Here is a 12,380-nt window from a genome sequence, read left to right as displayed (position 1 = left end):
TCCAGCGTTACGACTCTATCGCGTACAACATGCCAACTGATTAACACCGCTAGAGATACGACGTCGGAGAGAAGCATTGCTATGTGAACACGAGATATACAGCAGTGTGTGTCGTGAGTTGATACGGACCGTAACTCACCAAGCATTTCATGCTGATTACCACTAAGAGAGATCCATGCATGAGAAGGGGTCATCATTTGCTGTAAATATAATATTTAAGGAAACGTAAAGTTCCCTCACCTCTGGATATGAACTGTTGTAACCCACAGCAGTCGAAAGATATCTAGAACTGTTTTACATTATCGGAGAGTTCGTACAAAAATAGAATTGGTACAATCAAAACTGGCGCGGACAACCACCTCCAGTCACAAACCACATTAAAACAGTCCCGTCCATTTTTACATAACTACCCCACCCTGTCCTGAGCAACCTCCTGTCCTCAGCAACCATTTTCCCTCAGTTCTTCGAGTGGTTTCTGAATCCAGGTTTGACAGTATTTGAAGGTGAACACTAGATATACAGTTTCCCAACGTATTGATACTAGTCGTTATAACCACTCATAGAGAACTTAAAAGTGGTTTATGCCCTCGGAGAGACATGTACAGATTGGCACGGCATCAGTGCTGTAAACACAACAATGCTAGCTAATAGTATGTACAATATGTCATGTGAACTAGACTGGGCTTTCCGGGACATTGTTATGAAAAATAAAAAGCACTCACATCCGTGAGTACATTCAACTGATTTATAACGTCATGGGTACTATGATATATTTATTTGAAAGGATACCCTTGTCAACCAGTGGGAATACAATAAGCACTATTTTTATCCCTCACTTTTCTGGCATAAGTCATGATTATAACTCACAGATGACATATGATTAACGTAATTTCGTATCAAATATACCATTATAATAGAAAGCAAAGCTGTTTTTATGTGAACATACGATATGCTGTCTCCTCACATATTCACACATATCAAACGGATCCGCTCATGGAGATTTACACCATGAGAGGCCCTAAGTGAGAAAGAGCCCGGATTTTCTGATTTGAAGAGAAGATATACGACGTTCCCTCGTATCGATGTGAGCCGTAATTCACACGGTACTTCGCGCTGATTCCGACTGGCAGAGATCTGATATGTAAAGCCACCATTACCTAAAGCGAGTACAAGATGTACAACTTCCTCTCTTCTGGTATCGACAAAAGTCACGATATGGTGGCATGGTGGTCTTGGGGCTCTGGATGTTGACTTAGAATCTAAAGGTTCTTGGTTCGAATCCCAGCAGCTTCAGTGTTTCGCCCTCCCCGGAAAGACACTCTACACCTCACTCGAGTCAGGTAAAAATGAGCTTCGTTTAAGCCCCCGTCACAAATAAGAAATTCAGCTCGGCCGACGTGTTGGCGAGCTTCAAATGTACATTTTCGGCCGAAATACGGCCGACGTCCTGTCGATTACGCGGGCTTCGGGCGATTTTTAGAAATCAAAGTTGATCCAAATATTGGCCTTTTATATTTACCAGGTTAGTCGATTCTGACTTCGTCCATGTCCAAGAGATGGTACTATCCCATGGGGGATTTTTAGTTTTTAGTGTTCGACGGACGTCACCTGAGATTTTCATTGAAAAATACGGTCGACGCTCGGGCGATTTTGAAATTCGGCGAGCTTCGGGCGATCTACAAATTCGGCCGACGCTCACATGAATTGTGACGCCAGCTTTAGGGTCGTCCACTCAGATGGGGCATTAAGCTGGAAGTCTTGTCTTTGAAAAGAGCCACACCTTGAGCACGTTAAATTAAAAACCTAACGCGACCCACCTTCCTAGTGTGAGTGGATCAAACCTTACAGACCGGTCTTAAACAGCTTATACTTACTGTACAAAACTGGTGTGTTACGTCGACTAAAGGCGATTTACCGGTAATGAGAAACAAACAAACTTTAGGGCCCAAACTCATGTCACTTCTTCCCGACATCAAGGGCTATCAACTAATCAAAAATCGTGACCATACTTTGTCCAGAACACGAGATCTTAAAACTGGAAGTTCCTCTGCACTACCATAGAGAGTCGCTAGGGAGCCAAAGTTCTAATCATTTTGAGACCTCATCTAGACCTACCAACATATTTAGTATCAAGACAATCCATCCAGGTATCCAGTTATTATGATCGTGCTCACAGACACACGAACGCTGCCGAAAACATAACCTTGGCGAAGGTAACAAACTAACAATACGAACTCACAGAGCACTTCCAACGTGGTAGTTCCGAAGCCCGCCGGTTTGACGTTGTTGTCAGCCCGACACTGGAAGATCCCGGCATCTGGTCTAGTCACCTTCGGGATAGTCAGAACTGGGCCTCTGGAATAAAGATGGTATAGAGGTCAAGGGTCGAGGATAAAAATAGCACATGCACATGCCTCGTTTGAAAATGTATTTAAAGGGAGAAAAAAGAGTCAGATAGAAGCCGCTAGAGCTAGTAAGGGGAGGCCACACTCATACGTTCAAGTATGTGGTCATGGATGACAAAACTTTACGTTTACCATCTGCATTATAATAGAGATAAAGTATTAGAGACAAAGATATTGTAATGTAGATAAAGGCATGCTCGATATAAGAAGTTTAATCGTACGTCTGGCAAACAAGCCTGAAGTTATAAGTGACTGTTGTTACTTACCACGAATAGCCCAAACCAGCAAACCGACCTGGTGTAACTTGCCGCACTGATAACAACTTTCATTGTTCACAACAAAGACATACAATCACAGCCGATGTTTTTCTCGTACATTTGACAATACTTAACGCTTGGGACCGCATATATGACTATACTCTACGTTTGGGAACGCATTGCAAGCAGCGACACCTACCCTGCAGTGTGCAGTAGTACCAATCAGAATTGCCCTGATGAAGGTGACAGACGTTACAGAAACGTCGGCTGTAATGATATACCTTGGTTGTGAGTAAAGAACCTTGTATCCAGTGGTTCTCCAAACTGATGATATCATTCCCGGATATGAACGCCTTGCGGTTTACCTGTGTTCTGCACCTTCTGGCAAGGGACCTCCGAACTTTCTCCAGAGGACTTCAGACTTGGGGTTGCTGTCCACCTCGCACGTCAGGTTAGCAGGAGCACCCTCTACCGCCTGCACTACCGGCTCTGGCACATGCACGATGGGGGCGTCTACAAAACAGAAAGCTTTACTTACTACAAACTGGTTCTTAGGCTGGAGAACAAAATACATCAAGAGATTTTGATGATCCTTATATCTAGATCCAAATAGTTTAATAGAGCCCTAGTGCGTAAGCAAATGAGTGTAGGAATATTGGCATCCAACTGATGTAGTTCGGAGAGGGCACACCACAGCATCTAACCAGATATGTGAATATACATTTGTTTCTTCGAAACAGTTTCGTCATTTGTAAGTTCCTTGTACACAGCCAGGTGTTTTCCTCAAGACCGACGTTTCGGTGACCGTCTTGCGGTTGGGACCGCATTTGTTAGCGACACCTATTTCTAGTGCGTAACAGAACCAGTCAGAATCGCTCTGAGAAAGGTGACAGATGGTCACCGAAACGTCGGTCTTGAATAAACCACTTGGTTATGTACGAAGAGCTTTATTATCCACTACATTCCTTCCAGCTGGTAGAAAGTCATGGCCGTCTGAGACCGTTAACCGTGTGACTGATCATCGGTATATGGACAGGAGCCGCATACTGCTGTGCGAGACAAAACGCACAAGAAGCCAGCTGCATCCTCCCTGTTCATTGCCTTACCTACCTGAATAGCAACAAGCATTAAGTTATTTATCAGAGACAGGGTTCCTGCAGCACGCTGTAGTTACTTATGATAAATTAGCCCGCAAGGGCCACTTTGGGGACGTCGCTGTTGTTATCCTCTTTGGCGCGACCTAGTTCGTAACAATCAGCTTGTGTTTGCAAATATTCATGAGCTTGCCATATTTGGCCCGGCCTAGTCATCAGCCAATCAGCGGGCACTTCTCAAATTACTGAACAAGCTACAGTTCATGCCGCCATTTTGCAGACCTCTGATTGGCTCAAAGTGGAAAAGCGTGAACAAGAGGTCACTCTTCGGATTGGCTGGAACCCTGCCTGGGCCAACGTCCAATAACTGTCATTGTATGTGGGCCAGCGTCCAAAAGCTGACTACATAGGTACGCCAAGGAGTGACGATGGTTATTGCCTAACCTTTCTGAACAACACCGCCTCTACAAACTTATCATCGCAAACGTCAGCAGGCGAGGGGCCAGCGTCCAAAAGCCGTCTTTTGTAGGCTGATTTACCGGCGGCAACTACATGGGTACGCCGAGGAGTGATATTACCTGACCTTCCTGCACAACAGCCCCTCTACGAACTTATCAAACGTCAGCAGGCGAGAACGCCCGACCAGGCAGGGTCCCGGGAGGGATGGTGTGTAGCGAGGCAGGGGACAACTGACCTTCAACTTGGCGGTGCTTATTGAAGGCCACGGCGACATAACGCGGTGATTAAAGGTGCACACGTGAGTGAAAACCTGTCCGTGGTGCCTAATTATGCTGAAGGTCAGAAGACATGCAGAGATATTTGTTTGGTTTTACAGCGGCCAGGGAGCATTATGGACCTATCAGCCACCCACAGCTGCAGGCGGTAAAACAGCCGCCATTTTATCTGACCACAGACGTGTGACTGTCACTAGTGTGAAACGGGCAGTCCTCTGTTTTCACTAGTTGCAGCAGATCTTATTAACGTTAGGCAGAAAAATGGCTGGTTTCAAGGATGACAGTGACTTTAGGCTTTTTTTCTCCTAAACGCTCCTTTTACCAGATGTGCAATAAACATGCAAAGAGTTGCTGTGATGAAGAGTCTCCATACGTATTGGATTGAGTAAGGCCTCTTGTAAAAGTACAAACTGAGAGATTTGTTGTAATTGCCATACAATTTGCAAAAAAGCAAACATATATGTCCTAGAATCAAACAAAGTTTATAGCAAATGCATGCCCGAGGGCTAATTGCAATTACAAGCGACACATATGATAATGGAAAATACAATGATATCACGGACTACATCCAATGTTATGCTTCATTCTCAGATAGACATGGTGCTAGTTTTGTTGGGATTGACTTATTTTTTGAGGTAATGGAAAACAAATTCAACCACTTCTTCCATATGCTATTTGTGTCCACATGGAAGTTCATCTGTGTTAGTTTATTCATTATGATAGTAAAATACTCAACTTTCTTCAAACACTAAGGTATACAAAATTTCAACGACCACTGTCGCCTTCTGCCGACATTGTCGAACCATACCGTTTCACTAGACAAGTCAGAATGCTGGACACTGAACAGGACTACTTTATGAGAGGTTTAAGGGAGGCCATATACATCAGGGCACTCCGGCCATCACCAGAGACGGAGACAGAGACCAGAGACGGTGGGCGTTATAAACTTCCTGTCAGGTTTGACCAATTGCTGACGTCACGTATCCGTAAAGGCACGTGTCAATAGGGTCACGTGTCTGTAACTCTAGCGAGTTAACGTTCGGAAGTTAATGGTCATTATTGATCCTTAAGAAGGCGACAGTGGTCGTTGAAGATTTGATCCGTGTATACCTTAGTGTTGTTGGAAGAAAGTTAAGCATTGTACTATGATCTGTGGTTTATTTGATCTAATAGTAGTATTGTTTTGTCATGTCAGAAATAGTGGGACAGTAAGTGTTTATTTTGGACACCCTGATAAATGATTGGTTTCTTAGAATGTCCTATCATAAAATAGGGTAATTGTTTTCGCACCCTCGCATCACACGGGGTCCCTACAGGATGTCACCCATGAAATGGAGCTTGTGTGGCCTGGATGAAGGACATAGTCAATTATTGGATACTACGTGTATCTTGTTCAAATTGCCCAACTTCAAATCTACTTTCTGATATATGCATTCGTATGCAAATATCTTACAGTTAAATGTGTGAACACCCTCTTCTTTCCCCATAGTTAAATGCTTTGACTGATTGACTGATTGACTGACTGACTGACTGACTGGCCGGCTGACTGACTGACTGACTGACCAACTGACTGACTGACTGATCAACTGACTGACTGACTGACTGACTGACGGACCAACTGACTGACCAACTGACTGATTGACTGACCAACTGACTGATTGACTGACTGACTGACTTACTGACTGAATGGCTGACTGACTGACCAACTGACTGACTGAATGACTGACCAACTGACTGACTAACTAACTGAATGAATCTTTTATTTTGATTGGATAGCCCTGTCGGCCTTAGCCGCTCTTCTCAGAGGTCCAGTGTGGGGGTTCACCAGGAACACACAAAAAGTGACTACAAAAATTAATTAACAATTACTAATTAGATGACAGCAAATTGTCAAAAACTATATTCCGTATATGTCTTTCAACAATCGCAATCAGAATCCTTGCTTTGAAAGTTATTTCTTATTGACGGTGTACTTTGGGAATCCTTAAAAAAAACGTTTTGTTAGCCAGCTCCACTTACACCTTTGCAGAGTAGTCCTAAGCACGTCGTATGCGCATCCTATCTCTTCATGAATTCCACCAAATGTCAATATGACAGCAAATTGCAATCAGTGCAAGTGGTATAATGGCGGATTCTGCTGTAAGACCATAGGACATCCATTTCACGGATATTGACAAGTACCATTTGCGGGGCCTCAAGGATGCTTACGACACATCTAAAAGTCACACGTAGTAAAATTAATGACGGCCATTTGTTGCTGCCATTTTACCGCGAGACAACAAATTTCGCACCTCACTAAACATTGCACAGCGAAGACCTATCGCCACTTTACTCTGATGTATGTGTTATTCGACGGTGCAATCATTTTGGGCGGCAGAAGTGCAACGGCCTCAGGAGCTTTTAGATATAGATCTGACAATGAGCAACGGGGTGTGGATGCGCTTAAGCTGCCTTCTGCACGTAGATCCAAATATACACAGATGTGTGGAGATACACACTGATACTGTCAAGAAAAGCTTATGGTTATGGTTAGGGCATAGATTAAAGCGACAAAGAGACATAAGATTTATTTTAGTGAAAGTTTGCTTATAGACATCAGCGCTATGGCTTTGGTTGTTGCAAGGACATTCGCCAGGCCAGGATTTCCAACCAATAGTGTTGAAGCGTTTTGGTGGACCATGTGTCGACACTTGCAGATAGTTATCTATGATTTCTGCCAGTTTGCTGCTTTATAATTTGACGCATGGAGTGGCAGCAGTTCTATATTGCGATTGCTCTTGTGAAAGTGATGAGGACATTCTTCAGAGTAGATAACAAACAATGGGTGTGGAAGCAGTAAGTACTTCTTCTTGGTTAAAGCGGACAATTCTCTCAGATGTTATCTAGAAATGATGTCTGTTTCGTAGAATGCCGTATCATCAAATATCGCAACAAAGAGAGAAACATTGATCTTTTTTACGGGCGATGCTGAGAGTAAGGGACGTGAAAATGACGCCGATTTCAAACGTTAGCACAAATCTGGCAATCGAATGGGCACCTTAAGTGCGTAGAATTGGATCGAACTCCATTTGGAACTCAAAACTACGATTTCTAACTGATCATGAAGCAATGATACGCTAAATCGTTGACGTCATTGCAAGACAAACCTGGAAAGTTTAGTGGACATTTCATTGTAATTTCTAGGACCGTCGCTGGTATTGGATTGATCTATCATCTACAGCCTCCATTAATCATCAATGGGGCCCAATAGCTAGGGTCTTTGGTTTGTATGGGTTTGATAAATTAGCCGTATTTATGACACGATCGGTTGTGAAAATACCTTGGGACAGCCACATATATATACACACATATCCGACATTTATACCACATATTCTAGAATATTACTTATATCAAATGATTAATGGCGTCCCTGCAGCATAATAATTGATGTATGAATGATATTTCAATTTTGGACACGCATCCCCTCTGATTCCTGCTTAATACTTGACATAACGCGTGTTCGTTACAGACTGGTCACTTTGAATTTGAAAAGTCATATTCTAGTTTTAGAATTTACATGTAGACTTGAGCGTATTATTGGATATGAGGTGTATCAAAGAGCATCTCTCTCTTCGAATTATGTTTTGCTTTGATATCGCATATTTCACTTTGAATATCGTCTGTTAGAAGTCCCGAACGTTTGATGTCTTATCACCTTGAATTTAAAGTGGACAGTGTTTCCAGCTGTATTCATTGCCCGTCATATTGTATGTCATATGATCATAGAACTCAAACAGCCAGCCAGGGGGCCTGTATTCATGAAGAATCTACCTGAAAGATCTTGCATGTTTTTTCCTCTGTCGGTGTCGCAGTTCCTACAATTCCTAATACGTCTACAAGGGTGAAAATAGTTCCCAATGATATTCAAGCAGATCGTCGATCCGGTGGCAATACAGTATGCATGTGGCGAAACATTATCTACTGACCACAAAGGAGGCAAGACAATAATCATGTCCCGAAACAGTATCCACTGGCTACCAAATTGGAAAGGAGGGAAGACGGTATCCATGGAACGAAACAGTATCCATTGGCTACCAAAGGCAAGACATTATCCATTATCCATCGGCAGAAAGAGTATCCACTGGCTACCGGAATATCTGCTTGGAGATCAAGTTCCTACAGCTGTTGAGACAGAACTCCAAATACCATTAAGTCTTACCTTGACATTCTGAGGTCATTTACGCTGGCATGGATTTAACACGTAAGACATGATGTACCACGCAGAATGATCCTGGCAGCAGATAGTGTCCTTACAAAACCATTACGGCGATAAGAACTTTCGTAGGCTTATAGTAGCCATAAACCATCTCACTTTATGTTCCTGGTTAAATACCTCTGAAAGCCAAAGACTGCATTGGTCCAGATCTGGTCAACAAAAGCCGATGAATCTGCTAACTGCCCAGATTATCTTTCTACCCTGAGGGTGACGATTGATCATTTACGTCCAGGTGTCCGGGAGTAAACCCTCGCTCAACTTTAATGGAGAGGTGTTTGATAAGTTATGGGAAAGATGCCAAAGTCACTATCACAAAACTCTTGTGCAGTCGTTCAACAGATATAGGAACCACCGCAGTAGCTCTTTCTTGTGTAACCGATTCTTGTATGAATTGAGATGTTCAATATCATCAAGATATCAATCTTCCTGTCATTTTGATACTCAAGACTAGAACACCTGATGTATACCTCACACGGGGCTGCCTTGATGACCGGGAACAGATGGCCTGCCGGCCGCACACACAAGTTTTGGTGACGTTAGTGGGGCCAGTCAGCCAGCCAGCCAGCATATAAGAAACAAACAAATACAGTAACTCACAGCGCACGTGGATCTTCCTGAAAGTGGTTCTCGGTGGGGCTATTTTCGGGAAGCCCTGATCTGCCACGCAGCTAATGTTGGCGCCGTTGTCCCACCTCGTAAGGAAAGGGAGGACCAGTTCGGAAAACACCGATTCGGATCTGCAAAAAATGAAGATGTGCCGTGATCCAACTTTAGCCTAATCAAAAGACATTCTTACGGTTGTTTTGACAAAAGGCTAGTGATATGTATAGTATGCATGATGGGGTTCTCTTTTTCATCAGGTCTTTTCTAAAAGTGGCCCTCGGCTGGCAACGCCCCTTTCCAGCAACCCTTTCCAGTAGCATGCAGCCAATCGCTAGAATAAGCTCGTTCACCATTACGAGTACGCATGCGCAAGATCAAAGGTGAAAGCTCCTCACTTGAAAACAGTTCTTGTCTCGACCATTGTCTCGATTTGCATAATAATGTTCAGGCGTGTTTTGTTTATGTCTTAGGGGCCTTCATCGTTGATCGTGCGCATGCGTACTTGGAATGGTGAACCACCTTATTGATAAAATTTAGGAATCGTCTCATCGGTTCATAGGTAGAGTCTTGTAACCACGCGACCGTCAGACACTACTTACCTATGCTGTACCCTGCTGACAGATCGCACCGGTGGCTGGCGTGTCGTGCCGTTGTACCAGACCAGCTTAGGGAGAGGCCGTCCTCCCCGGGACTGGCACGTCAGGACCAGGCCTTTCCCTTCGGTCCGCGGGGTGCGTGGGCCCGTGATCTCTGGCGACACAGGCGGGGGTACTGGAAGGGGGAATAAACATGTTTACATGTGGTGACCATTGTGAGATTGCTTCGACTTGCTTGTTCTGAATTTGAATCGGTCAACCGATTTAATCGCAATTCGGCGTAACACACACTCCAGCTGGCTATCCCTGTCCCTAATTGGTGAATTGTGTAGACATTTTTCATTTAATGAGTCCACCGCTATGGTTTCGATTGTTTCCCCAGCGTCTGCTCTTTCTAGACACATAGAATTTCATTATTCAGAGCCTGGTTAAGCCAGGTCGCCTGTATGGGAGCTTAAATCTCAGGAACCGAAAGCTTTGCGTGTATAAACTGGATCATTTACTGCTTGGTTTGTTTAGAGGTCCGTATATCTATATGGGTGACCAAGACCAAGAATCAAAGCTGTAATAGATCAACCAAATGGAAAGTTGCGTTAAAATACTACATTTGCGAAGAAACCCGTCACCTAGTCCTAAAACATTGACTTATATTTACTACAGAATGCGACAACGTCGACAGTTCCTCTTCTAACCCGACGTTAAACCCTAAACCCTTTATGACTTGATTGCCCATCTGGGATTGGCGCTCCGCAATTAAAAACGATTCGGACATTTAAGAATGTGCTGACTGTGGAGGGCCATATGGCCCACATATTGACCATTCTTTATGTAGTCGTTTTCATTGACTTCTATCGGCGTGCGGTGGCAGTCATCCGTGTGAGGGGGAAATCCGCCGCTAGCTAACTCCACGGGACGCACCTGTTCCTGATAGATACAATAAAGACCGTTTAATGAATCCCGCGCGCCGGTTTAACTACAAGACAAATCATACCGGCACAAGGCTGCATCCCCTGGTAATTTTCCAAGCAATCTGGCCCAAACTGTTATTGTCGGAGAGTTCTCGTCAATCGGGCGAAAGTGGACAGCAGGGACACTCCAGAGTTTGGAAAAACTGGGAACACGCCAAGTTTGCCACCGTGGGATGGGCGGATATAATAACTTTGTCGTCTAGGGCGAGGAGATTAATTAGAAAATTGATTGTTATAGTCGTGAGGCAGCCGGTGGGAATTCTGATGGAGTGTTCCTCTCTCGCGCGTTAGGAGACAATATACGGCCGAAGAACTGCACCTGTACTTATGTTGACAGCCAGTAGAAACAGCAAATATTTCTACTTGACGGTGTTTTCCCTGTTTTCCTCCTGAACACATAACTACAGTACATATGTCGACCTTCAGGGTTTTTGCTGTCTTTATTTGTTTGAATTGCATACACGGTAAACCGCCTCATGGCGTAACACACCAGGTTTGTACCGAAGAGAACAAGCTGGACATACATATGGGACAGATTTTATGTGATCTACTCACACCGGGATGGACCCCTACATGTAAGCCGTGGTGGGTTTTTCACGTGCTTAAAGTGTGGCTCTCCTCAAACGTCCTATTCGAGTGACGTCCCTAGCCGAGGCTAAATACTCATTTGCACCGATTCGAGTGAGGAAATTAGTGTTAAGTGCCTTTCCCAAGGGCACAACATCAGAACACCTCCGGACTTTGAGTCAACAAGCCTAACCAAAACGCCACCGTGCCACCGATGACAGCATTTTAGCCAGCCTAAAGGAATTATATTCTTAGCAATCAAGTCCAAATGTCCATCCGGTAAAGTGGACGACAGCAGGGACCCGTGTTAGACAGTCTAGTAAAGTTGGGCGCCCGCCAAATTCACCATTTTGTGATGAGCGTTTAGCAGTGACGGATATAATAACTATGTCGTCCCGGGCACAGAGATTAATTATAAGAATCGATTGTTGCAGATATAAGAGAGCCGTTGGGAATGTTAATGATGAAATCGTTCCCCCTGTTCCGTATAAAGAGGGGACGGACGTTATAACGGCCAATGAACTGACTAAGAATTGAATTGAATTGAATCCCAGGTATATCCTGTCCGGGCAGGAAGGTGAACTATCGAACCTTGCTGTGTTCGTGATTGTGCAATTTCCTCTCCTTAATGAATGCGGAAACACAGGGTTTCTTAATTTTTTTCTGTAATTGTTAACTTTACCAAACAACAAGATTCATCCTCACAATCTTTGTGTAAAGCTGTTTGCCTCCGCGTCTCTTATGTTTACTGATATCTTTTGTTGGTTGAAAGTTGGGATATATTCCACTGATGTACGCAGTTTTGACCTGGATTAAACTTGACGTGCTCCGAATTTTCCTGTCAGACAGTTTCCAGGCGGTTCCTTCGTCCTACATCGTGCGGAGATGCCGTCCTTCTTAC

At 44.0% G+C, this 12,380-nt stretch overlaps 1 protein-coding gene across 1 annotated transcript in view; it reads right to left on the bottom strand.

The window, feature by feature from the left end:
* The window catches only part of LOC136435610 (irregular chiasm C-roughest protein-like), a 37,439-nt gene that overhangs the window by 12,702 nt on the left and 12,357 nt on the right, over positions 1-12,380 (bottom strand). Inside the window, exons 3-6 of the mRNA XM_066429236.1 lie at positions 9,948-10,119; positions 9,343-9,482; positions 3,028-3,175; positions 2,240-2,355 (exon numbers count right to left, since the gene is read on the bottom strand). Coding sequence (XP_066285333.1) covers positions 2,240-2,355; positions 3,028-3,175; positions 9,343-9,482; positions 9,948-10,119 — 576 coding nt within the window. The remainder of the gene's footprint in view (positions 1-2,239; positions 2,356-3,027; positions 3,176-9,342; positions 9,483-9,947; positions 10,120-12,380) is intronic.

This window comes from Branchiostoma lanceolatum, chromosome 1 (genome assembly GCF_035083965.1).
Source record: "Branchiostoma lanceolatum isolate klBraLanc5 chromosome 1, klBraLanc5.hap2, whole genome shotgun sequence".
In the NCBI taxonomy this organism is placed as follows: domain Eukaryota; kingdom Metazoa; phylum Chordata; class Leptocardii; order Amphioxiformes; family Branchiostomatidae; genus Branchiostoma; species Branchiostoma lanceolatum.
This window is presented reverse-complemented; position numbering and strand designations above follow the sequence as displayed.